General features: G+C 38.5%; 2 protein-coding genes across 7 annotated transcripts in view; one reads left to right on the plus strand and one right to left on the minus strand.

Annotated features, from left to right (window-relative positions):
* Positions 1–13910, plus strand: part of DNM1L (dynamin 1 like) — a 63232-nt gene extending 49322 nt beyond the window's left edge. Inside the window, exons 10-20 of one of the 4 annotated variants that reach the window (XM_060024568.1) lie at positions 2503–2623; positions 2855–3010; positions 3258–3347; positions 4735–4827; positions 7518–7574; positions 8247–8324; positions 8620–8652; positions 10789–10965; positions 11149–11258; positions 11387–11546; positions 11839–13909. In XM_060024568.1, the coding sequence (XP_059880551.1) occupies positions 2503–2623; positions 2855–3010; positions 3258–3347; positions 4735–4827; positions 7518–7574; positions 8247–8324; positions 8620–8652; positions 10789–10965; positions 11149–11258; positions 11387–11546; positions 11839–11895 (1132 nt within the window). In that variant the 3' untranslated portion in view covers positions 11896–13909. Of the gene's footprint in view, positions 1–2502; positions 2624–2854; positions 3011–3257; positions 3348–4734; positions 4828–7517; positions 7575–8246; positions 8325–8619; positions 8653–10788; positions 10966–11148; positions 11259–11386; positions 11547–11838 lie in introns of all 4 variants that reach the window. The other 3 variants (XM_060024569.1, XM_060024567.2, XM_060024570.1) reach the window with 3 other exon arrangements.
* On the minus strand, positions 4844–23471 carry YARS2 (tyrosyl-tRNA synthetase 2). 3 transcript variants are annotated; one of them, XR_009521179.1, is made up of 6 exons: positions 22690–23471; positions 21674–21841; positions 16178–16333; positions 15697–15867; positions 14810–15087; positions 4844–5422 (listed from the first exon to the last, which is right to left on the minus strand). XR_009521179.1 is itself a non-coding variant. In XM_060024571.1 (5 exons), the coding sequence occupies exons 1-5, from the start codon at positions 23469–23471 to the stop codon at positions 14928–14930; spliced, it is 1437 nt and encodes a 478-aa protein (XP_059880554.1). In that variant the 3' UTR covers positions 13971–14927. The 3 variants fall into 3 exon arrangements, 1 of the variants encoding a protein (XP_059880554.1); XR_009521178.1 differs by lacking the exon at positions 4844–5422 and adding an exon at positions 10164–10702; XM_060024571.1 differs by lacking the exon at positions 4844–5422 and having other exon boundaries at positions 13971–15087.
* Positions 23472–23543: the final 72 nt, after the last annotated feature.

Raw genomic sequence — 23543 nt, forward strand, 5'->3', positions numbered from 1 at the left:
AAGTGCAGGCTCAGTAGTTGTGGTGCATGGGCTTAGTTGCTCCGCAGCATGTGGGATCTTCCCGGACCGGGGCTTGAACCCGTGTCCCCTGCATTGGCAGGCGGATTCTTAACGACTGCACTACGCGGGGAAGCCCGATTGTATTTTTTTTGTTGTTTTGTTTTGTTTTTGTGTTTTTTTGCGGTACGCGGGCCTCTCTCTGTTGTGGCCTCTCCCGTTGCGGAGCACAGGCTTCGGACGTGCAGGCCCAGCGGCCATGGCTCATGGGCCTAGCCGCTCCGCGGCATGTGGGATCTTCCCAGACCGGAGCACGAACCCGTGTCCCCTGCATCGGCAGGCAGACTCTCAACCACTGCACCACCAGGGAAGCCCCGATTGTATTGTTTTACTACTAGCAATATAAAAGAATATCCATTTCTCTAAACTCTCACCTTTAAAAAAATCTTTTAATTTTGAAAAATAATTATAGACTTATAGGAAGTTGCAACTAAATGTACAGGGAGGTCCCATTCACCTTTCACCCCATCTCCCCCAGCGTTGACATCTTGCATATCTGTAGTACAATAAAAAGCAAGAAAATGGACATTGGTGCAATCCACACAGCTTATTCAGATTTCTCCAATTATACACATACTTCATGTCTGTGTGTTTGTATGTATGTATATAAAGTTCTATGTACTTTCGTGTGACCCAGGTAGCCTTCTATGTGAGTTAATACTGTAGAATATTTATCAAACTAATTACTGAATGGTTTTAAATGTATGCATATTAAGGGAAGTAAAGATTACTAAGATAAACCTTTAAAGAGTTCAGTGGGTAAGGTAGGTCAGGGTAACACAAGGGTTGATTAGGTGGCAAAAGGAGTATAATTTTTAATTAAATACTTCTTATTAAATATAATACATAACCAGAAAAGTGCATATAACATATGGACAGTTTTATAAGTAGTTAATTAAGCAATATCTTTGTAATTACCTAATCAAACCTTATTAGAACATTGAAGAGAGACCACTTTCATTTCTTTCAAGGATTGGGAGAGCTCCATAGTTAGGAATGCATTTGGGTTGGGTTCTGAATAGAATATGGGAAGGCAGTAAGTAGAAGGGTATTTTAGGCTTTGGAACAAAAAAGATTAACGCAGGGCGAATTTGGAGAATGGCATATACAATGATGGGATGTAACAGGAGGTAAGGCAGGAAAGGTGTCTAAGAACAAGACTGTGGAAAGTCTAGTATCTTCAGAATTTGAAGAACTTCCTACTATAAAAAAATAAAACACTTTTGGTCACAGGAGTAACCCATTTTAGAAAGATATTCTGGTCATTATGGAAACTATTTGGAGAAGGGAAAAGTTGGAGGCAGAGAGACCAGTTATTGGTAATTTTAACTATTTTAAAGTATAATACGTAGCACTAAGTATATTCACAGTATTGTACAACCATCAAATAGTATCTATTTACAAAATTTTTTATTATCCCAACAGAAACTTTGTATCCAAATAAGCAATATCTCTGTGTTCCCCTCTTCCCCCAGCCCATGGTAACCTCTGACTTACTTTCTGTCTATGGATTTCCTTGTTCTAGATATTTCATATAAGGAGAATCATACAATATTTGTCCGTTTGTGTCTGGCTTATTTCACTTAGCATAATGTTAGGCTGGTATCTTCTGCCTAGATCACTGTAAGAAAGTAGTGAATAGTGATGGTGAAAACAGAGAAGATGGGATGATTTGGGGAGATATAAATGTATTTGTAAATTTTCAACTAGACTTGAATGAAAAAAATAAAAGATAATAACCAGGGTTTCTAGTCATTAAGATAGGAAACACAAGGTGTCCAGTATGTAGGCCCAGAGATTTAATTTGTTTAAAGCAGGGATAGGCAAACTATATATAGCCCATTGACTAAGAATGACTTTTGCACTTTTAAGTGGTTGAAAAAAATTCAAAGAAGAATATTTTGTAATGCAAAAATTATATAAAATTCAAATTTTAGTGGGCATAAGTTTTATTGGAACATAGCTGTGCTTATTTGTTTACATACTGTCTGTAGTTGCTTTTGTGCTCAATGGCAGAATTGGCGAGTTGTGACAGAGTTGTGAAAAGTCTAAAGTATTTATTATCTGGCCTTTTACAGAAAAAGTTTGCTGATCTCCAGATTGTGAATAAATAGAAATAAGACATTGTTTCTTATCTTTAAGGAGCTCATAGTCTAGTTGAAGAAAACTAGGGCAGAGAAAAATGTTTAGTAGTTCTTAGATAACTGATGTTTTCTGAAAGAACAGTTAGTGTGCATGTGCATATGTGAATGCCTTTTGTGAAATGACTCCTTTCCCCATTAAAAAAATTAGAGAAACTGGTTCATAATGGATTTGAGAACACATGGAAATGGTCTAAGTGTGATTGTTCATCTGAGACAGTCTTAAAGCTTACAGTGAGACTTCTAACTTGTAGCTTCCTCCCTTTTAGTAATACTAGAAGTCATATACTTCATTGCCTTTCAGATGCGGTGGTGCTAGAATATGTTATATTTTCCATGAGACTTTTGGGCGAACCTTAGAATCTGTTGACCCACTAGGTGGCCTTAACACTATTGACATTTTGACTGCCATTAGAAATGCAACTGTGAGTATGCTTAACTTTTAGAATTTTTTGAAATGAGGTTAAAGATTATTTTTTAATCCATATAACTCTTATTTTTTTTAATGAATTGTACACTTTGTTATTTTGCTCTCATTCTTGAAATTACGAAGTGCTTTTTTATGAAAAATACCAAAAACGTGATTTATTTTAAACTTAAGGAAGAACCAAAATTATATGTGGCTATAATAAGAGCTCATAGTTTTATTTTTTTAGGGTCCTCGTCCTGCTTTGTTTGTGCCTGAAGTTTCATTTGAGTTGCTGGTCAAACGGCAAATCAAACGTCTGGAAGAGCCCAGCCTCCGTTGTGTGGAACTGGTTCATGAAGAAATGCAAAGGATCATTCAGCACTGTAGCAATTACAGTACACAGGTAATTGAGAAATGTAACAGGTTTCAGATTAAGTAGTAAAAGACATGAGGTGGTGGTTTCAAGGGGAAGGAGGAAATATAGAAGATGGGCTAAAAGTTAAAATGTAGTTCCCTTATCTAAAAGTGATTTGAAATAGTATAGTTAAATGTAGCTTCCAAATCTGATTCAGTCCAAATCTGATTCAGTACTTCAGAGATTATTTAATTTTCCTTTAAACAAAACAGACTGTTTCTTCCACCACATGTAGGAGTTGTTGCGGTTCCCTAAACTTCATGATGCCATAGTTGAAGTAGTGACTTGTCTTCTTCGTAAACGGTTGCCTGTTACAAATGAAATGGTGAGCTATTATTTCATAAATCATTGTAATCACCATTAATAAGTTATTTTGTACAGCTTTATGAATTTAGGCATAATGATTCCCAGTGTATTGAAAAGAAAAAGAAGCAAGTTTGTCTTATTTCAAAGGAAACTTCAGTAATTCTGGTATAAAATGCATTTTTCTCCATATTTTAATCATTGTTAGCCTGCAGCCACAGATTTTCCTGAAAATGGAGTTATTGTTGAGGATTGTGAGTAGTTTTGCTTTATTATATAGCAGCACTGATTTAATGGAAAGTTAGTTTTATCTTTAGCCTCAGTAAACTGAGCCTTCATATAGCAAGCTCTTTTTTTTTTAACTCTGATGTACATCAGGGTAATTTGGCCATTTGTACAGTTTCCTTGTTTGATGACCTAATACCATAATATCATGGTTGCTATCCTTAAAAATAAAAATCCTGAAATTGGCAGAAATATGGAATAAGCACTTGAAATTGTCCGTATGCCTCTAATTGTTGGCTGGTTTCTTTTTTTCCTTTCTGGTCTCTAAAAGTGCATTTGGGTCTTTGGCTCCGGATGGTGAGCCCCAATGGACATTTACTTAAAGAGTACAAAACCATCCTTGGAAGTATAGAATGTAAGTGCTGCTGCTTAGTTGTTTCCCTAGCAAGCATAACCACCAGATTGAAATGAGTAAGAACATGGTTAGCCTGATCTCAGACTCTACCTACTGATATCAGAATCATTGGAATTTCATTTAAATAAATAATTTTCACTGGTTCTTGATCTTTTAGTGCTGTTCTGATACCTAAGATTTGTAAGGACAGTGCAAATGAAGGAGTTAGTTTAATCTCTCTACAACGCTAGAGAAATTAATTTCAACTTTCCTTTTTGATTATTGTCCCAATTGTCCCAATTGAACCACATATATTTAAACTAGGTGCTTCATAATTAAGGCTAATCAATCATTATCTCAGGTCGTTAAATGTATCCTTTACCCAAATAAAGTTAAAATCTTTAACTTACATCTGATTATGAAATGTTTTCTTATTGTTGAACCTGAACTTTTGACATGGAATAGTGGATGATCTAAGGTTTTAATAGCCAAGTTGCTTGGAAGTTAGATATGCATCAGGTAGATAACTTTTTTTTCCCTAACAAATACTTCTAACTACTTCAGTGTCAGAAATGCAATCTTAGATGCTAAAATATAGATAATTCAAAAGATAGAGCAAATTGTTATTTGGTATAAACTCTGTCAGTTGGAGTATAATTATCAAGTATTTATTTAGGCATCAGTTTCCTGTACTGTCTTTTAGAATTATCTGTTTAATAAGTTTATATGTTTCCTTAAGTAAAATTAGGTTGGCATATTTTGTATATAGCCTAATTTTATTTTTTTCTAGGTCCATAACTTAGTGGCAATTGAATTGGCTTATATCAACACAAAACATCCAGACTTTGCTGATGCTTGTGGGTTAATGAACAATAATATAGAGGTAAATACAATTCGAATTTGTCTTTTTTTTGAGAGTAAATCTGTTTTAGCTCAGTTATATCAAATTTACTGGGCAAGGAATAACTAACTATAAGACATATATGCACCATATAATAATATGGTTGTATGCTAAGAAGTATGCTGAGGGCATTACATTGTTTTCTTAAATTTAATTCTCAAAACCACCTGGAGGCATTGTTCTCATTTTCTGCTTGTGAAACTGTAACTCGGAAATGATCTGGGACTCATTGTTTTAGTGTTGAAGGACTGCCTGGCTCCATTTCAGTAACTATTGTTGCAGTTTATTAGACTGAAGTATGTAAAACAAAGTGGATGTTTTTTTTGTTGTTGCTGTTGTTTTTCTGCGGTACGTGGGCCTCTCACCGCTGTGGCTACTCCCGTTGCGGAGCACAGGCTCCGGACGCGCAGGCTCAGCGGCCATGGCTCACGGGCCCAGCCGCTCCGCGGCATGTGGGATCTTCCCGGACCGGGGCATGAACCCGTGTCCCCTGCATCGTCAGGCGGACTCTCAACCACTGCGCCACCAGGGAAGCCCAAAGTGGATGTTTAAAATTGTTTTCATTTGACTCTGAAAGCTGTGAAGGAAACATTCCAAGAATTACCTAAATTATAGTAAATTTGGAAAGACAGTACTGTTTCACCATTACTGTGGTTCCTGCATTTCATGGATCCTTTTTTTTTTTTTCCATTTGAGGCTAACGTTGTAGGTTGCATAATAGCTCAGCTGGAGCGAAGGCTGGTGGATAGAGTGATTTATCTGGATGCAGTTTTTTCTCTGCCACTTTTATCCAAAACAGTAAAATTTTCTGCAATTCCATAGTCCAGTAAGACCTGAGTCCCTTCTGTATCAAATTTCCTCTTATGCATATGGGTGGGGAGAATATTGTAAACGTGGAATTTGGGAACTGGAAGGGACCCTGGGTTTAAACTGGAAGGGACCCTTTGGTTAAACAGATGAGGAACCTGAGATCCACAGATGATAACAGCTGTTACTTTAGTGCTTATTTTGCTGGGCATCTGCTCTGTAACAGGTACAGGGAACTGTTTTTTAGCTACATAGTTGAGGTGACTCCTAGTGTCAGAAAAAATTCCAGGGAATTGCCATGGCCCAGGTTCAGTCTCTGGCTGGGGAACTAAGATCTTGCAAGCTGTGTGCCACGGCCAGAAAAAAGAAGAAAGAAAAAATTCCAAAATGCATATAAGTAAGGCACTTTAAAACACTCAGAAAGTGGACTAGATAATAGTTATTATGTTAAAAATTAGCATGCAGACACTATCTTAAGATAGGAGTTAGTTCTTGTAACATTGAAGCCTTCATGGAAAATTTGTGTCTGGAACAGTTTTTCTAATACTGACAAGGTCATTTATGATATGATTTCAGATCAGTATTTTTCGTACAAATGTCTCTGGTTTTAAGACTATGTGTCAAAGAACTTTATGCGGATATTCTCATTTAATCTTTATAGCAACCCTATGAGGGTAATGTTAATAGACTAGGAAACCGGGGGTTAAGAGTTGGTAACCCATACAGTTAACAAAGCAAGTAAGCCAGGTCTTCAGGGCCAGCTAAGGTCATAAATGGTTGGTAACAGACTAGGGTGAGAATTTCTAGTCTCTAGATTCCTTTGTGTCCTTCTTCAAAATGTATATTTAAATGCTAACTTTTTATTCTGAAGATTGTTAAAATCCATATATTTTATTATCTATATTTTTTTATCACTGGATAAATGAAAAGTGGGTAAAATTTCTGTTAAAAAATTTTCTTACCCAGAAACATCATTGTGAAGCTTTGTTAATTTTACACCTTTTTGCAAGTTTGAGTGTTCATGAAATGCTTTCTGCTCAGGAGCATTTTGACTTCATTTAATGTAAATACTTTCCTACTGTATTTGATGCTGCCTGAAGAGCCACTATTGGCTCTTGAGAGAGCCACTATTAATACCTACATCTTTCTATATTTTCATAGTCTTGCACCTATCATGGTGCTTGACATACAGTAGGTGTTCAGTACCTATTAATTTGAATTTACAGTTGCTTTAGCTCAGTATCAGAATTACATTGCTAATATTAGCAGATTAGAAGAGTGGGCAGGTGATCAGTCTGTAAAATTAGCCAGGTTACAGAAAGGACTGTCAGTTTTCAACATTACATTTATTTCCTGGAGATAGTTAAGGATAAAGAAAACAGAACACTCTTATAGATATTTCTTATGGTTTTGTGTGTGAATTTAACACAAATGTGTGCAGGTTAGAATGATTTTTAAAGGTTTTGCTTACTTAATTTTTCTGTGATCTGTGTACTTCAAATTCTATATGGTATGCTGAAGGCTTATGTACACTTTGATATGGGAACAGTTTAAATCAGTGATTCTTAACTTGGTGGGAAAGGCAGAGATGATGTTGGTCCGCTTGAGAACCCCTGGTACAGGAAGCCAATGTTACTGACGTTGTATTATATCCCTCAGGTGTGTTGGGGCAGAAAAAAAGATTGAGAAGCATTGGGTTAAATGATTTGTTTGTTTTAAAATATAATTATGGCATGAGTCCGAACAGTGAGAGGATATACTGTAAGTTATTCACACTTTTCAATTAAGCTGAACATTTTTTTAAAGTAGGCTTACATCTCTGTGTTCTGATAATCATGAATCTTCTGCTTGGTTGTGATTTATAGGAACAAAGGAGAAACAGGCTTGCAAGAGAATTACCTTCAGCTGTATCACGAGACAAGGTAAAAAATGTTTTTAAAGCATATTCCCAATATGCAAAGATGGACTGGTAAGCCTCAGAATATTACTCAGTTCTAGGAGTAATTTTTTCTTCTTACTTTAATATTCCATTGGCACTATTTCATTGTTTGAGTAAAGGTACGCAAGTTTAAAAATAGGCTTTGAGTAATTTAAAGATAAAATATTTTGAATACATAGGAATAAATGCTTAAAGGTGGATTTTAAGTATCAAGGATTTAACAGAAATTCAATGACTTTATCAACTTTGTAAAATTAGTTGAAATGACTAATGACTTTATTATAACAAGGTTTTTTTGGAGAGGGAAGATGACATTATGTACATACCAGGTTTTAGTTACCTGTAATAGTTGCAGATATTAAAATTTTTGTGTAAAAATCTGTTACCTTGAATTCTTTACCAGAAAAGATTTTATCAACTTCCAAAAATCAAAGTGAAGTTTTTGGATTTGGATTTTTCTTAGGAATTCATCTGAAGAAAGCCTTAAACAAAGGTGACAATAGTACAGGAAATAAGGCAAAATAAACATTAATTTTATGTCCCATTACTTTTGTTTTTCATGTTATTATACAGAGGGGAAAATTCATATTTACAGAATGTTTCTGAATGCATTTTTGGCATCCTTGATTTTTTTCCCTGCATTTTTTGCCTTTAGTCTTCTAAAGTTCCAAGTGCTTTGGCACCTGCCTCCCAGGAGCCCTCCCCTGCTGCTTCTGCTGAGGCTGATGGCAAGGTCTGTTCTGATTCTTAATCTAAGCCTGCATGCCTAGTTTGGTGCAACATAATCATCTGGAAACAAGACACGGAACAGCAGAATATTAATATGGGATATTGTGCTAAGGTCAAATTTTAGTCTAACAGAAATTTAAAATCATTTAACAATGTATACTTCATAAATTATTGTTGACATGCTTTTGCTTGCAATATAGACAATGCACACAGAAAAAGAATTTAAAGAGGAAATTTTCAAGCCATTGGTATTTAAATTTTGCTTGTTAAACTGCATGTTTTAACGTATCTTTTAACAGTTAATTCAGGACAGCAGAAGAGAAACTAAAAATGTGAGTCTTGCTTCAGAATGAAAACGTTGGTACCTTTGGTTCTCACCAAAACACTGTCTTCAAAACCACTAAAGAACTTGTTTGTAACAGTGGCATCTATCTCTTGTTGTCTGTGTTATGTTTTTAATGTTTCTCTTATCTAACTAACTTCTAAGATGGTATTAATTCTAGTTTCAACATTGTTTTAAATAGTAACAACAGCCTTTCCCACTGTTTTCTATTACCTTCAAGAATAGTGTTGAATTTAATATTTTGGTAGGGAATTAAAATTCTGGAGATGGAAACTGTACTTTTGGACTTTTCCTCTTTAAAGGTTCTGAGATCTGTCCAGTGCTAATGGAGAATCCTCTAAGGCTTCTTTCTTATGCTTTCATTCAGTTTGCTCTTTTCACCCTAAATATATTTAGTAGTTTAACATGTGCCTCAACAGCTTAAGCAAATTCAGAACAAACAGGGGGACTGTGAGAGTTTGAGACTGTTGCCAATTCTTGATAACCTTTAAAAAAATTAATCTGTAAGTTATTCAGATCCATTCTTATTTGTAGCTTTTTTTTTTTGCCATTTAGCTCCTTTCCTTACTTATTGTCCAGGTTTAAGATTCTGAACCTCAAATAAAACCTTATAAATGTCTTATCTTCTCTCAGCCCACTGTGCTAAGGTCTTAAGAGAACCATCTAAATCACTGCTTTTTATTTAACTCCTGGTATCACTCTGAATTTGCTCACTTTCCTTAAGATTTCATATGATCTATCATTCATGTATAGTTAACACGCATTTAAAAATACACTCATTTTAAAAGTAATGTATAAATATACTACTTGTATATTGATATACATTATCTTAACTACATTTTAGAGACAAATTTTGTCCAGTGTTTTGATTCAGAATGATACCCCAAACATTTTTTAACAATTGCTGTAACACTCCTCTGTTAAATTTATATAAGCCATTTTTATTTCTATCTATAATTCTGGATGCCATTTTATCTCCATTTTAGATTGTAAAACCTTAAAGAACATCTAAAAACATCTCTTAAATGTTGATGAATTACTGTTTTCCCCATTATCCTAAACAGTTATTTTTCTTTTAGAAATCAAGACTAACAGATATCCTAAAAAAGAAGGTGCAAGAGCACTTGTGATTAATGGTAGCACTAGATTTTTTTCAGTAGATCCTTTCTCAAGTAAAGGATTTCTACTTTTATCCTATGGTATTGACTATTAGGAACATAAACTGATTTGAGAAATATATAAAGTCTTAAGTTTTGGAGAATGAGTTCATTGACCTTTCAGAGAGATCATAGTTCAACAGTGTTTAAAGTTACTTCGAAGAAATAATGTGAATAGCAGTTCTGGTTTTTCTTGTGCTTTTAATGAGCAGTCCTATTTTAAAGGGCAGCTTCTACATTTTCCACAATCTCTAATGTTAGAGGAGTTGGAGAAGAGGAAAAATTTTGAGAAGTTAGCAAATAATAAAAAAGGAATTTAAAATATACTGGCTGAGGCCTTGCAAACAGTTTACAACAGAACCTCTTATTTATTTATTTATAAACCACAGTGTTACTTCTGCCATTCTTTATTTTCTTTACAAATACACTTTTTTGGGGCTGTGTTGTGTCTTCGTTGCTGCGTGTGGGCTTTCTCTAGTTGCAGCGAGTGGGGGCTACTCTTCGTTGCAGTGCACGGCCTTCTCACTGCGGTGGCTTCTCTTTGTTGTGGAGCACAGGCTCTAGGCATCATGGGCTTCAGTAGTTGTGGCACGAGGTCTCAGTAGTTGTGGCTTGCGGGCTCTAGAGCTCAGGCTCAGTAGTTGTGGCGCACAGGCTTAGTTGCTTCGCAGCATGTGGGATCTTCCTGGACCAGGGCTCGAACCCGTGTCCCCTGCATTGGCAGGTGGATTCTTAACCATTGCACCACCAGGGAAGTCCGAACCTCTTATTTAGACAGCTCAGGGTTCCAGTTATACGTGCCACCCATCATGTCTTTCTGACCCTGCCATCTCTCTGAATAGATTAAACTCCAGGTGGTTACTGGATGTGTATTCTCCTTGACTGCTGTCAAAGGAAATTAAATTAACTTTGTTTAGTTAGTATCAGTTTGATATGGTTGGTATAGGTTTTGGAATATGTTTTTTCAGGTTGCATCTGGAGGTGGTGGGGTTGGAGATGGTGTTCAAGAACCAACAACAGGCAACTGGAGAGGAATGCTGAAAACTTCAAAAGCTGAGGAGTTACTAGCTGAGGAAAAATCAAAACCAATTCCAATTATGCCAGCCAGTCCACAAAAAGGCCATGCTGTGAATTTGCTGGATGTGGTAAGCTGCAGAATTTGCTTGAGGACAAATAACCAAATTACCAGGAAAACACTTTAAAAGACAAATGGAACTGAAGTCTCAAAAACTTATTTTTTTTTTTTTTTCAAAAACTTATTGAATGTTAAATGTTGTCATTTCAAAATGGCACAAAAGTAACTTTTTTCTCCCCCTCACCCCATTTAGCCAGTACCTGTTGCACGAAAACTATCTGCCCGTGAACAGCGAGACTGTGAAGTTATTGAAAGACTCATCAAATCTTATTTTCTTATTGTCAGAAAGAATATTCAAGACAGGTTAGTACTGTTATATAAATCAGACTAGAATACTGCGAGATGATTTCATAATCTGTTTTGAAAATACAAATATTTAAAAAAATTTACGTTTTTATTCTAAATCAAATGGATTATCTGATGTTTTGCAGTGTGCCAAAGGCAGTAATGCATTTTTTGGTTAATCATGTAAAAGATACTCTTCAGAGTGAGTTAGTAGGACAGCTGTATAAATCATCCTTATTGGATGATCTTCTGACTGAATCCGAGGACATGGCACAGCGCAGGAAAGAAGCAGCTGATATGCTGAAGGTAATTACTGTGAATTTTTTTGAATTTTCTTACTTTGGTTGTAGGTATAAACATTTATTGTTTAAAATGCATTCTGATCCTTGGAGATACATATATATAGTCTTTGTATGATGGCTAATCTTTTTTTCTTTTGGCACTTGATTAGATTCAAATTTCAGAGAAGACACTGGTTAGTATAAATCAACCACATATAAAGTGGAGAGGTTATCCCACATTAATTCAGATTCTTTCTTTCTATTCCTTGTTATTATAACTTAAGCATTTATAATTTTTATAATTTTCTTTAATGCAGGCATTACAAGGAGCCAGTCAAATTATTGCTGAAATCCGAGAGACTCATCTTTGGTGAAGAGAACTATGTAATACTGAGACTCACTGACTTGCTAGTTACTGCCTACTTGAGTAGAATTTTATTTATGAACTCCTGTGTATTGCAATGGTATGAATCTGCTCATGTGAAGACTGGCTATAAACTGAAAATTACACTCTGTATTGCAGAACGAATCACACATTTAATCCAAATAATAAATGGCTGTTTCTAAAATTTCCTAGTATATATAAAATACATCGTCTATCTTGTGACAGTTTCATCTGAACTTAAAAAGAACTGTTAATAATTCTAGTTGTACAAGCAGTTTGTCTGTGGATAAGATGACCTGTGTAATCTGCTAGTAGTCTTAAAGCTGCTGCCATAGCCCTTCAAGAAGAATGCACCAAGACACCATGTCATACGACTATAATGCATGCACTATTATTTAAACCGAACTGGCTTTGAAAGAGGTGGGTTGACAAGTTACTCAGTAGTCAGTCACTATTCCACCTGTTCTTTGATTTAGTTTTATTGAGCTTCTCTGAAACCTTTGATGTGTTTGTAAGAAAGCTGAACACACGAGAGGATCTGTAACATTGACAATGATGTGATGTGCATAATGTGTAGCTACAGTCCTTCCACTTCTGGATCCACATTCCCCTGGTGCGTTAAAAATTACAATATCATCTTTGATCTTACTTAAACCTGGAAGCATGAGTTATGTTTTCCTGCATTAAGAACATCTAGCCTTGATTATCTAGTAAGACTTGGTAATGACCATCTTTCCTTTTAGTTTTCAGAAGTCCTAATAAATTCCCCTTGGTTTTCAAATATAATAGTAATAATTCAGATACATTTTTAAATTGGAGCCCTCAGACCATGCTTCAAGATTCACTTGGAGGTGGGACTTAAAACCAAATACTGTGGTGATTTTAAGTGTATCTTCTTCCTATTAGTTGTTAATAGTTACTTTTGCTTCACACCAACAAAGTACATTAGAATAGAAAGTAATGGTGGGGCTTTATTATTTAAGGAAAAACATCCTGACACACACACATACTCTTAAAGGCTTTCAGGGGTTGGGAGTAAGGTTTAGAACACATATACATTTTACCAAAATTCCCCAGGTGATTCTTGATATGAATTACATTATAAGTTTTAAAATGATAAATTACATATTACAGATATTAAAGTCTATTTTTAAGTTACGACATTTATGAAGGACTATTGGCAGGAACATATGAATATGTCTGTTACTCTTGGCTAATGGCACCCATTTACTGTACTAAGACACAAGAGACTCAGCAACTGATCTCAAACATAAAAAAACAGATTCAGTCTGATAATGATATGGTACTACTTATACTTAGCAGTACCATCTTCATAGAATACATGCTTCCAGAATGTTTATTAGCATACTTTAAAATCACTCTGCCATTATTAAACCTCAGTTTTGAAATTATAGCCATCCATGATTTACTTATTTCAGATAGATCAGATGACTTCCATTCTAGTCTAGCTTTTTTAATTTGTAAGAGGGGAAGAAAACTTACAATGCACCTTTCTCTAGCAAATTTCAAATTGAAAACATTACCTGCTATGATAATGCACTTGCTAGTACTATACACCGTGTACAAAGAAAAACAGAGACAAGAGGTATGCAAAGAGAAAACCTCCTTTTGTTGACACTTAAACTGAGTAAAGTTCTGAAATGCAGAGATGATCTCTGACATTTATAATGGATACCTGTATGTTCTTACTATGTAAATAAACTTGCTGGTATGAAGTGACATTAAAGTTTGTCAATAAATGAATTCTTCCTAACTTTACTCCCAGAAGAAGGTTTAGATAAACTATAGCTTTTTTAACATATAAATCTACTTTGGAACATAGCAATACAGCTTACACTGTATGAAAGTTTTATGACTTTCTTCTTTTTAGATTTTCATAATTGACTGAGGTATTATTACATCTCCATGTTTTGCATATGAAGATAATGACTTGCTCCAAGTAATCCAGGTAGTAAATAGCTAGAATTTGAACTCTAAAGCCATGCTTTGCTGCCTGTAAGATTTTTCTAGAACACATCTGATTGCAAGCCATTTTGTGTTTATGTTTGTGCTTCACTTGATGCTCAGGGCAAATAGGGGTGCTATTACCTTCAATATTTCAGATGTTGGAAATAGTTCTGGAGAATCAACTTGCCTAAAGAATGTAGAGCTTAATTTAACTAAGTCTTGATTCCAAATCCTTTAAATTTGACCTGAAAACTTCCCTTACTGGAATGTCTTTTGATATTCTCAAATGATTAGATATTTAGTGTATATATTTTGCCTCTATTTTATCTTGTTGGTTACTTAACTTTTCAGTTCATCTCAAGCTGCAATCTGCTTGGGGACATAAGTTGAAACTTAAAACTAATTTAAAAGTTGATAAATTTATAAGACATTGCTACCTTTTTTTTTACTGAATTTTAGAAAACAAGGCTATGAGTAAATTTAATTTTATGGAAACACAGTCAAGGGACTGGAAAACTGAATTAGAAACTTTCTGAAAAGTCAAGTACTGACTTTTCTTTTCCTTGAAAAGAAACTATTTCTACTGTAATTTCTAATGCCAGCTACGGCTTCCTCTAACTTTTCTCCCTTTTTACGGAGAGCTGTATTTGCTTCCTAAACAACAAAAAACCTCTAATGAGATACACACCTGATATAAAAGTATCCACGATTACTTATACTACCTCTTTTTCATTGTTCCTCCTTATCTCCAAAACAGCAAGGACAGGATAGGAAAGACAGCATTTAGTTTTTCATAAAGCGTAATTATTAAAATAGAGATTAACCCTAGAAATCATGCTTTTCTGTGGTAGTCCTTAATGTTTAAGGATCAGGAAATAAAATATCCCACTATTACACAAACTTATCCAACCTATATAAATAATGAAATTACTCACACTGTGAGGCCTAGAGTACACTCCATTCTTTGTCTTTGAGTTGCATAAGTGAAGGTATAAATTCGTACATCTTGAGAATGAATGATGGATAAGTTTGAACCACTGGAAGGAGTTTTCATCATAGCTGAAGCCATTTTATAATGTAGAAGTTCCTTTTTCCTATTTTAAGTAACGAAAGCCCATTCTTAAGAATATGTTGTCCAACAACTAAAACACTCTCAGGATTTGTTACTTGTCTGTGATTTATACTGACTCCACCTTCTGTTATCATCCGATACCTGAAAAATAAAAACGTTCAGTAATTAGATAAATCTAATCACTGTTGACCGCTCCCAATAATACAGATACATCATTATTTCATTTAATTTCAAAGGCTCTCCTATTGAAACCATTTAGCACTAAATTGTTATCTTCATGTTTATTAGATTCTGCCTCCCCTTTAACGTTCTAAAGGAGAAATTCAACTAATATTTTAAATAGGTTGGGCAACCCCACTACTCCCCAGAATAAAGAGGATACAGACTGAATGTGAGAGGGGTGTGTGAATCTGTTTACTTAGGGCCTCTGTTCCTGTGATCTTCTCAAATTGTGACAATCCCTAAGCTGACTGATGCCAGTGTATTTATACAATAGTGGTCACTTAAACGTAAGCCTTTTCCAATGCTGGAGAAAAAACTGACCAGGTTAGACTAATTAGAGAGAGTATAGTAATACTAGATTTTAAAGAAAATTTAAGGTATTTTCAGCAGTAAGTACTCAGTTTTCACTTGATTCTCAGACTAACTTAACTTCTACAAGGAATGAGATGCCATTATCAGGAAAAACACCACCTCTAGAAACACAGGTTGTGAATTATAACTGTGAACCTAAAAGTTAAACAATCTTACCCTCGGGGACCACCTGGAATGGCATTTGCTTTGCGGCACGTATCTAGGACACTTGTTCCAGGGTCAAGAACTAATTCAGAAAATGAAGCTTCTTTAAACAATTCTTTTAACTCTTGATCAGACATGACCTCCAGTGCCTCTATGCTGCTATGATAAAGGGCTTGTGTACACCTGAAAAACACATTTTGAGAGCCACATCATGTTGAGTGCTTACTTAGACATGTGTTCTAACACCCAAAAACCAGTTATGAAGTACCCATTATGTTCCAGATGGAAAGTTCTTCAAACAGCAACATTGATCTTGTATAATTTATAAGCTTAATTCAGGATAATCTTTCTTTCTAGTAAATGTAGGCTAGTACTTTAAAGCAGTTAACGCTGACAGTCCTTGTTAGTGGTAAAAGATGACTAAAACATTGGCTCCAAATGTCCTCCAGTCTCTTAACTAATTAATCAAGTGTTCATTATTCTAAGAGGCCACCTTTTAGCAGAGTCCAGCCCTTCTTGTCCATGAACAAGCTTTGTTACTTCTGTAGCAAGTCGTTTCTGAGGACCCCGCTTTTCTGGCTCTTTGACATGCAGCTGCATTATGTGGTCAATCTCTGGAAGGGGCAGAAAAGTGAAGAGCTTCAGGTACCTTTGGGACAAAAAAAAAAAATCCCGTTAGATTTATATAACATACCTAATTTTTATCTCCAGCTCCCTTACCCTTTAAAGAACATCCTGCTTACTTTAGAACTTATTTTTAATTATGAAATATAACATACAGAAATGTACTGAAAATGACAATAATACACACACCACCCTGACTGAAGATGTTACTATTTTGCCATCTTTGTTTCAAATCCTTCCTTTTTAAAAAAGTCATAAAATAGTATAGATATAGATGAGGGCCCCATCCACCTCAGATATATTCTCTTTCTTGCCCCAGAGACAACCACTAATCTAAATTTGTAGGCATCCTTCCCAAGCATGTTTTTATATTTTTGTTTTCTGTGTATGTACTCATAAATAAAAACTGTAATTTAAAAACTGACAAATATTTTATATGTATCAACTTTTAAAATCTTATCTTTGGTGAAAAGCACAGAGAAATACACAAACAACAGACATAGTTTAATGAATCATAAAGCAAATAGCTGTGTAACTATCACCTGTCTAGGTATACAACACTGCTCCTACCCAAATCCCCTCACCCCTCCAAGGTAACCGCTCTTTGGACTTTTCATGGTAATTACTTCCTTGTTTTTATATTTTTACCATCTCAATATGCCTCCCTAAACAGCATCACTTAGTTTTGCCTCTTTTTAGACTTTATATAAACAGAATCATACAGAATATATATCTTTTGGTTACTCTGGCACACCATTATGTTGGTGATTCACCCATGTTGCTGTGTGTACAGCTGCTGAGTACACATTCCATGTTATGAATGCTTCGTAATGTATTTATTCTAGTGTGGATATTTGTGTTGTTCCTACTCTTGGACAGTGGTTGATGGTGTGCACATGTGCACTCATCCGTTAGGGATGTGCCCAGGGGGAGGGACTGCTGATCACAAGTCATGAGTATGTGACCTGAGTAGGCAGAGCCACATATTTTTCCAAGTGGTTCTATACCTGTAATGTAAGTGCTTGACATTAAGCTTTTGATTGCTTAATGCCAAGGTATCCATTTCAAAGACATCGATCTCGAATAAGCATACTGCCAAATGTATGACACAGCTAGTACCAAACCAACCAGATAAGGAACCAGGCTGCCGCCACTCATGAAAGTCCCCTTTCAGAAAGCCCTGGGTAGCCGAGATAACTGACTGCTTGAGTGACCCCTCTTCACCTTTCCCACTCCCTAATTCTCACTCTATGTTTTAAATTAGCCAGTGAAGAGTGAACCTGCGAAATCCTAGGCACCCCAATAAGGACAGAGCTCCGGGCCCATGCTCCCTCCTTGCCCATCCCTGACTCACTGTGTGGCCCCTGTAGTGCCATGTGCCCTCCAGAAACTGTAAGTAACAAATCTTTTTTTAAAGTTCCCTGATGATTATTGCTGAGCTGTCTCTTACAATCATAAGGACCACAGCACTGGTCCAGCCACAAGGTTGGCTCTGGCCCAGGAAATGTCTGTGAGGGCTCCTACACAATATGGACCGAGGTGAGCACCCCCAGGCATTTCTAGCTCATGGTATCACTACCAACAGGCTGAGGCCCACACAACAACTGACAATGGCATAGTCGGCAGGACTGCATGATTGCCCTTTAGCTTTGACTAGTTTACTAACTGGCTAACCCAGGTGGGCAACACCATTTGGGAGGACAGCAATGCATGCTGGAGGTCTATCATTCTATGCCTTTTGCATATTGCCTCTGCTGTGCTGCCAGCGGTATCCATCCCCAAACGTCACTGCTGCCATAATTCAATGATCTCCGCAGAGCAGTGTGATCAGTGATCAAGGCCACATGGTCTAATGAGATGATCAGACCACAAATTATACAGACATTGATTGAGTACTAATGTACATGAAGGTCCTCCACATCTCAAGGCCAAGGAAAGCTAATGAGGGTGGAATGGACCCCAAGGCTATTATCACTGCCCAAGCTGAGGCTCTGAGCTAAAGGCAAGAGGAAAGAATAATTCCCACAGGTAAGAAGGAGGGAGGCCTCCCCCTGGGACTGGTGGGTCATAATGGGATTACACTTCCTAACCTGGATGAATGGAACAGCCTTGTATCAGGAAACTACTGGCAGAGCAAAAGGGGAAATACAGTCGAGGCTTGCTGTCACTCTCTGTCCCCCAAACTCGATGGGATATCGTGGGTCCAGTACCTGGTATGATGTTGCTAAACAATGGACAAATATAAATGTCCTGAACATCTTGTGCCAATGCCTCGTAAGACCCCTGAGGAGGTACACCAGCTCCTTGATAATACAGAACCCCTATGGATGCTTCCTGGATGTTGCTTAGAGTCGCTGAGTACCAACATTCCAAGGCTCACAGTGAATGGAAAACATGAGATTAGGCCTGTCTCCTGCTGTGCAAAAGTGGCACGGTCCAGTGGGTTTATCACTTCTATGACCAGACTCACTCAAGTGACCCCCTCTTCATTCTAACCCTGAAGAAGTCCCATTTGACCCTGAGTCCAGAGAATTCTTTTTACAAAGTGCTCCCTCTAATCACGGGGTAGTGCTCCTACATCTTACTGGGACTGTCAAAACCATTCAAAAGGCACTGGAGAGCACTGACAGTGTTCCTATACATGGAGGAAATTACTCATTAAACCACCACTGTACTCAGATATAACAGGTACCAGGCCTTTTCATGTTCTGGAGGCAACGCCCTCACCGCTCACTAATTCTTTGCCACAATCACAATCACATGCAAGTCTGCCACCTTCCACTGGGGCGAGGCACAACAATGTGTTTTGGAAGCTGCCCAGCAGGCAGTTCAAGGAGCCCTACCTTTAGTCCCACCTGGCTCCACATTCCAAGTCAGTGCTTGACCATATCTGACTATGCCCCCTTGCAGTCTCTGGACCAAACATAAGTCTACCTGATTTCCTATGGGCTTTAGGATTAAGTGCCTAACCCCAAAGGATTCTACAGGGTTCTTTTAGAAACTGAGGCCCTAACTGGCCCCCAATCAATACTACTCCCTAACGCCCTGGGTTAGAGATGCCTCTGGCAGAAGCTTAACACCACAACTGATGCCTCCTTGGTAAAATGAAAATGGTACCTTCAGGAGACGGCTAACCTTGATGTCAAAGCCTTTAAATATTACAGGAGGGGGCTTCCCTGGTGGCACAGTGGTTAAGAATCCACCTGCCAATGCAGGGCACACGGGTTTGAGCCCTGGTCCGGGAAGATCCCACATGCCAGGGAGCAGCTAAGCCTGTGCACCACAACTACTGAGAATGCGCTCTAGAGCCCGGGAGCCACAACTACTGAGCCCACGTGCCACAACTACTGAAGCCCGTGCACCTAGAGCCCGTGCTCCACAACAAGAGAAGCCACCACAATGAGAAGCCCATGCACCGCAACGAAGAGTATCCCCCGCTCGCCACAACTACAGAAAGCCCATGCACAGCAACAAAGACCCAACACAGCCAAAAATAAATAAATAAATAAAAGTAGGGAAAACTATATTATGATTCAGAGTTATAATTATATATCTGAAAAATCAAAAAAAAATTATAGGAGGGTGTAGCTTCCCTCATGATCAGCTCCTTCCTCTTCCTCTGGCTGCTTGGGGAGCCCGTTGGAACCAACTGTCTGAGACGGACAGGGAATCCATATTCTTCACCAATGGCAGCACCACCATGTATGCACTGCAGCTTGCTGGAGAGCTGTAGCATTCCCGCGGTCTCAGGCACCTCTCTAATTGAAGAAGGCAGTCCCGGCTCAGCCCCATTGGCAGAACTTGTTGCTGTTCACTTAGCCCTTAGGGAGCCATAAAGAGGCCTCTGGCAGATCCACATTTTCACAGACTCCTGGGTTACTGCTAATGGCCTCGCGGTTTCGTCTGGCCAATGGCTAAGGGACAATTTTCTCATATAAGACAAGCCCATTTGGCCCAGACATGGAAGGAGTCCCCAATTCCTATCATTGTTAAGTCTTATGTTTCCGCTCAGACTACCTGCTCTATGCTGGAAGCCATTTTCAACAGTACTGCAGATTCCCTCACTAAGCCACCACACTGCCCAGCACAGACCCTTCCTACCAGCTTGAAAAATGGGCCCACACAACCTTGGGTCACCAAGGAATTAATGCCTTAACAGTTTGGGCTTAATTGAGGGGACTTCCCATCTCCTCAGCAGCAGCCAAAGTTGTGATAGACAACTATTCTCTGCTCCCAAACCAAACAATGGAGGATATCCAGATGGGGACATATTCCCTGGGGAGACCAACCATGCTCCCACTGGCAGGCTGATTTCACTGGCCACTGCCCCCTTCTCCTGGGGCCTCCAGATACGCCTTCACAGTCATTAATACTTACACGGGACTCCTTTGGGCAACTCCCAAATCTCTTTCCTCACTAAATTTATTCTCGTTCCCTTTGGATCGCCAGACATTACTGACTCTGACCCACTTTACCTCTCCAGAGATTAAACAAAGGGCTCTCCAACATAATATTCTTTGGAATTTCCATCTAGGCTATAGCCCCAGGCAGCTGGCCTCACTGAGCATCACTGGCCTCCTTAAAGAGACACTCCTGAAATTAGTTTCAGGCAAGTGGTCCCCCAAATGGACTGAACTCTCGCTCCAGGCCCTCATCTTGTTTAATTCTTGCCTCCTGGGCCTTCCTACCCTATATACCAACTGTTATGCACACATCCAAATCCCACTTTTGGTCACCTCTGGCAATCCTCAAGCGTTTACCCTCCAAGAGAACTCTCCATTCATGTAGCGTTCTTTATTTTTGCTCAATAGTGGTTTTCAATGTTCTGCAGGCAAGTATTATACATTTAAAAATTTTTAAGAATTATTCCTAAGTTATTTTGATGATAGTTATGTCAAATGATATTTTTTTGAAAAATTCACTCCTTTGTTGCAGGTGTATTTCTCATTAATTTATATTCTTCTAAGAGTTTAAGATATGGTGAATTAATAAGAAAATCACTTTAAAAAAAGACCTTCAAAAGGATCTTCTTTTATGTTAAAGAAAAGGAACTTTAGAGACAAAGGTGAAATAAAAGTCAAGATGAAAGGAGTAAAAAACTAGAATATGCAAGCAATAATGTCCTAAGAACCTGCTAGATGTAGATCACAAACTTGGCTCTAAGTTTTCTAGCACCCACAGTGGTTTTCTGCTTTAACCAACAAAAAGTGTTTAACTACAATGTTCTGTGATGTACTAGCCTTAAATAGAATCTACGTTAAAACAAAACAAAAAAACTATGAAGGGTACAGAGAGATTCAATGGCTAAAATTTATCATGAGTTTTAATGAACTTAATTTTTCTCAGCACACAATTAAGAACTCACCTTTCTACCAAATCATCTTGCTGCCTGACAAAAAATTGATACAATTCAAAAGGAGATGTCTTATCTCTATTTAGCCACACAGCATTGCCAGCAGACTTTCCCAGTTTTGCTCCAGTTGTACTTGTAATTAGAGGAACAGAGATTCCAAATACATCTTCTCCAGTCAACCTATGCATAAAGAAGAACTTTATTATGTGCTTTAAGCTCAAGTGGTGGTAGGTTCTGCTAATCATTCTCAGATTTCAGTCTGGTTTCTTGCTCTAAGAAAACCTCCTTGACCTCCTAAACCTGGATTCCTGTCCATCTTACTGCTTTCACAGCACTCTATTGTGACATTTGTCATTCTGAGCTGCAATTGAACCAGTGACTCTGGGCAAGCCAAGGGGAAGTGCTGCATAACTGGGGCCTAGACATTTTTAAAGGTTGGGTAGGAAGGGGAGAGAAAACTGGGTAAAGAGGAGTCAGGTAGAGACACTAAAAGAGGTGTCTTAAAGGGATTTTAAAAATCAGTAGCACATGAGCTAGTCCTGTAGTTCATCTCCCTCAAGAAAGTGCCACTGAAATCTACATTATTCGCCAAATATTTGGTGCTGAAAAAAATTTTTTTGAGATGCCAACCAATGACTAACACTTAGCTTCACGGAAGGTGCAGAGCAAAGCAGAGACTACTCAAAGAGGCCCAGTCACGTTCAGGTTATAAATGAAGACAATCTTTCAAATCAGAAACACAGAAAAAGCTTCTTAAAAGCAGCAAACACATACAATCCGAATCCTGACTAGGAGGGTCTATTTCCTGCAGAGCTCTATAATATGTCCCATACCTAATACCATTACTTCAGCCCTTTAGTTCTCATTAGCCAGTGATATTAAATTAATCCCATTACGGACCCTTAATGGAAATAGAACCAACAAGGGCAGGAACGAAGGGCGTCATTCCACAATGCTAACAATGCAACACAGGCTATTCGTGTGTAAATTATTTAGTCTAGGATTTCTCCAGGTCTAAAGGCGCTTACTTATGGATGAACTCGTATCCGGACATGATATTGCCCAGCTGATCAGATCCACCCAGCTGGACCCGGCATCTATAATGCTGGAACAGGTAGTAGAAATCATAGGCCTGGAGCACCTGGTACAGAAACTCGGCCAAACTCATGCCTTCGGAGCTCTTGAGCCGAGTCTGCACGCTCAGCCGGCTTAGCAGCGTGCCCATGCGGAAATGGCCGCCCACTGCCGCTAGGAAGTCCACCAGGTCCTGCTTCTGGTACCACGCCGAGTTGTCCAGCACGGTGAAGCTGCCCCAGGTCCGCCCATTAGCGAAGAGCTGCTGGTGATTAGCCGCCAAGGCTTTGAGCCCTTGGCGCAGGGCGCGCGCGTTGCTTTGCACGCGCTCTGCTTCCAGCGCTTCGCGCTCCTTGGTACGGCCACTTGGGTCTCCCAGGCGCGCCGTGGCGCCGCCCACCAGGGCGATCACGTTGTGGCCCGCTCGCTGGAAGTGAAACAGGCCCAACAGCGCCAGCAGATGCCCCACATGAAGCGAGTCGGCCGTGGGGTCGAAGCCACAGTAGATAGTCTGGGGAAAACTGCCCGCCGTGCCACGGTCGAAGAGCTCTGGGAGCTCTGTCTTCGTACCCCTCTCAGGGAAGAACTCCTTGAACAGACCCCGAGCCTTCTGCATCGCCAGCAACCCCTGAGCGCCCGAGTGGGCCTCACGCAGCCCCAGGGGTAAGACTCCGGACAGGCCTGGGGTACCAAGCCCCTGGCCACGGGAAATGCACCGCAAGATGGGCGCCGCCATGTTAGCGGCGGCACGAAGGGAATGCTGGGATCTTAGAGGCCCACCACACCCCTCAGTGCCCGCCTCCTACAA

The sequence above is a fragment of the Delphinus delphis genome, chromosome 11 (genome assembly GCF_949987515.2).
Source record: "Delphinus delphis chromosome 11, mDelDel1.2, whole genome shotgun sequence".
Lineage (NCBI taxonomy): Eukaryota > Metazoa > Chordata > Mammalia > Artiodactyla > Delphinidae > Delphinus > Delphinus delphis.

What these genes read in the sequence shown, in the direction of transcription:
- YARS2 (XM_060024571.1), bottom strand. Translation starts at nt 23,471, where the DNA reads ATGGCGGCGCCCATCTTGCGGTGCATTTCCCGTGGCCAGGGGCTTGGT. An exon ending in GGGCTGGACTCTGCTAAAAG is followed by an intron (nt 15,868 to 16,177) that starts GTGGCCTCTTAG and finishes TGTGTTTTTCAG; the next exon opens with GTGTACACAAGCCCTTTATC. An exon ending in ATTCCAGGTGGTCCCCGAGG is followed by an intron (nt 15,088 to 15,696) that starts GTAAGATTGTTT and finishes TTTATTTTTCAG; the next exon opens with GTATCGGATGATAACAGAAG.